A 2,347-nucleotide genomic window follows, 5' to 3' on the forward strand; every position below is an offset into this window, starting at 1 on the left:
CCATTGTGGTTGACCCAATCCTGATACATTCTGATATCCGGCTATGAAGGGCTCGTTGGTTAGTGATCAGAGACTCTGACTGCACCCTCCTCCTCCTCCTCCTCCCCCCCCCGCCCCAACCCAGAGTGACTGTGGCCAATACAGTGTCCTGACTGTGGGCCGAGTGGAGATCAGTTGACTGTGTCTGACACTGTACATTGGGCAGAGCCTTCACTCAGCCTGGCATTCCTTCACACACTTTAATGATGGTGTTGTGTTACTGTTTCTATGCTGTGTCTCTCTCTCTGTAATACTCTGATGTTTGCTTCCCAGCTAAAGTGTTCGAAGGACGGATTTTCTGTAATCGCCGATTACTTTGGTCGTGGGGTTTTCAACAAACTGACACTAATTACGGACCCCCTCCCTGGGAGAGCGGCTGCTGCCAACATTGACGTTGGACTTCAGAGGGACCTGTTGATACACACTAAGAGAACAGCCTAGGGACAGAACGGAACACCTGCACCTTCATCAAACACTTGCAGTAATTCTTTGTGTCGATCTCCTGCTGTAATCTAAAATTACAGAAAGTTGACTTGTTTGGTGACCGAGATTTGCTGCAATGATGAGGGGTTTATATTTCTGATGTGAATCAGTAACCCTTCTGAGCCACATCTAACTGGGCATGGCCAATCCGTGAGCATTAAACCCTGGAGATCCCTGGTTACTATTGGCTGGAGAGACAGATCCCTCCAACTCTTGTGTTGGGATAAGACTGGTTTCAGTTTGGAGTAATTTAAGTGTCAGAAAACACTTGAGTTCACGACACTGTGTACAAAGTTTGCTGAGTCACAAAGCCCTTCATAAGGGGGCTATGGAGCCTGGCGGCCTCCAGCTGCACCCTCTATTCATGTGCAGTGTTGAATTATCAGAGTTTGATATCATGACGGTTCTACATGTAGGGTCAGCACAGAGCTGCTGTTTGGTGATGGTGCTGGTGTGAACTGCTTCTCACATCTCCTGGCAGTTGACAGAAATAATGGAGAAAACCTTACAAATCATGAATAAGTTATTGCACCAAACACCTCAGCATTAAGTCCCCTTCCTCCAATCATTGCATCTGAAACAGAGCAACAGCACACCTACTACAGGTTAGGATCCCATCCGATTTTCCCCTATCTGGCAATGAATTGATTTCTCCTCCTCAGCCGATCAGCTCTAACTGCCTGATTGTGGCCATTCTATCTTGCCAAGAGACAGGAGGGTACAGTCCTGATGATTGTAGCCTGTGTGGTTTACAGGTGCCCCATAAGGAGTTAATTGCTTTTCAGATTTGGCGGTGTTTGTTCAGAGGCCAATGTCTCACTTTGACTTGCACAGCTCTCTGATCAGGACCCTTTCCCTGCTTCTTTGTGATGTCTACTTCCTATTGCATGTTCTGCTATTCTGCCTGGTCTTTGATATCTGTGATGGATTGTATCTGTGTATAGCTGAAATACTGTCAGAATCTGAAAATGTAAATAAAGGGTATTGCAGTACTCAAATTGCTGTTTGTTGTTTGTTATTATATGCATGGACAAATGCAATAATAGTTGCATTTGTAAAAACATTCTGGGGTGTTTCGCAGAAAAATTATCCAACAAAATTTGAGACCGAGTCGCAAGGAAATATTAAGTCAGGTGACCAAAAGCTTGTTCGGGGGGTAGGTTTGAAGGAACATCTTGGAGGTGGAGAGGTTTAGGGAGAGAATTCCAAAGTTTAGGGCCTAGTCAATTGAAGGCACAACCATGAATGGTTGCTCGAGAGGCCAGAATCGAAGGTGTGCAGCGAGTTTGGAGGTGGGTTATGGCCTCGTGAGAGAAAGTTACAGAGATACGTTCAAAGTTCCTCTCCCATTTTGAGTGAGTATATTTCCTGATTGGACCAAAAAGGTTTCAGGACTACTTGGTCTCCAAACTCTTCCAAGTTAGCTAGTCACAGATCTCTATTCAAGCCCTTTTCTAAGCACGGTGGCGAGACTTGTAAAACTTGTGAATGTCGATGCAGAATGCTTGGCTGTGACATCCTTCAGTTAAAGAGGCTGCTGTCATTACAGTCAGTAGCAGAGATCATATTGAACATATCTACCCCAAAGTTGGGAACTTTGGTAACCTCCGGCTCAGTTCTGCAGTCAAAAGACTGAATGAAAGTGTTCTTTACTGAGCTGGACCAATTAAGTGAGATAGTCCTCTCTGAAGACTCAAACTGAGTTTTCACGACTTCAGGGTATCGAAAGTAATTAAATGCTTTTGAGTTGTCATCATTATAATTTAAGAAACTGGGCAGATACAATAATCACCTGTAAGTGGCGGGGCAGCGGGAGGACCGGAGT

The 2,347-nt window shown here is 45.1% G+C and overlaps 1 protein-coding gene across 1 annotated transcript in view; it reads left to right on the top strand.

Annotated features, from left to right (window-relative positions):
• Window positions 1-1,514, top strand: part of vps11 (VPS11 core subunit of CORVET and HOPS complexes) — a 29,799-nt gene extending 28,285 nt beyond the window's left edge. Inside the window, exon 16 of the mRNA XM_078199113.1 lies at window positions 313-1,514. Within this exon, the coding sequence (XP_078055239.1) occupies window positions 313-480 (168 nt within the window). The 3' untranslated portion in view covers window positions 481-1,514. The remainder of the gene's footprint in view (window positions 1-312) is intronic.
• The last annotated feature ends 833 nt before the right edge of the window (window positions 1,515-2,347 follow it).

Source organism: Mustelus asterias, chromosome 27 (assembly GCF_964213995.1).
Source record: "Mustelus asterias chromosome 27, sMusAst1.hap1.1, whole genome shotgun sequence".
In the NCBI taxonomy this organism is placed as follows: Eukaryota; Metazoa; Chordata; class Chondrichthyes; order Carcharhiniformes; family Triakidae; genus Mustelus; species Mustelus asterias.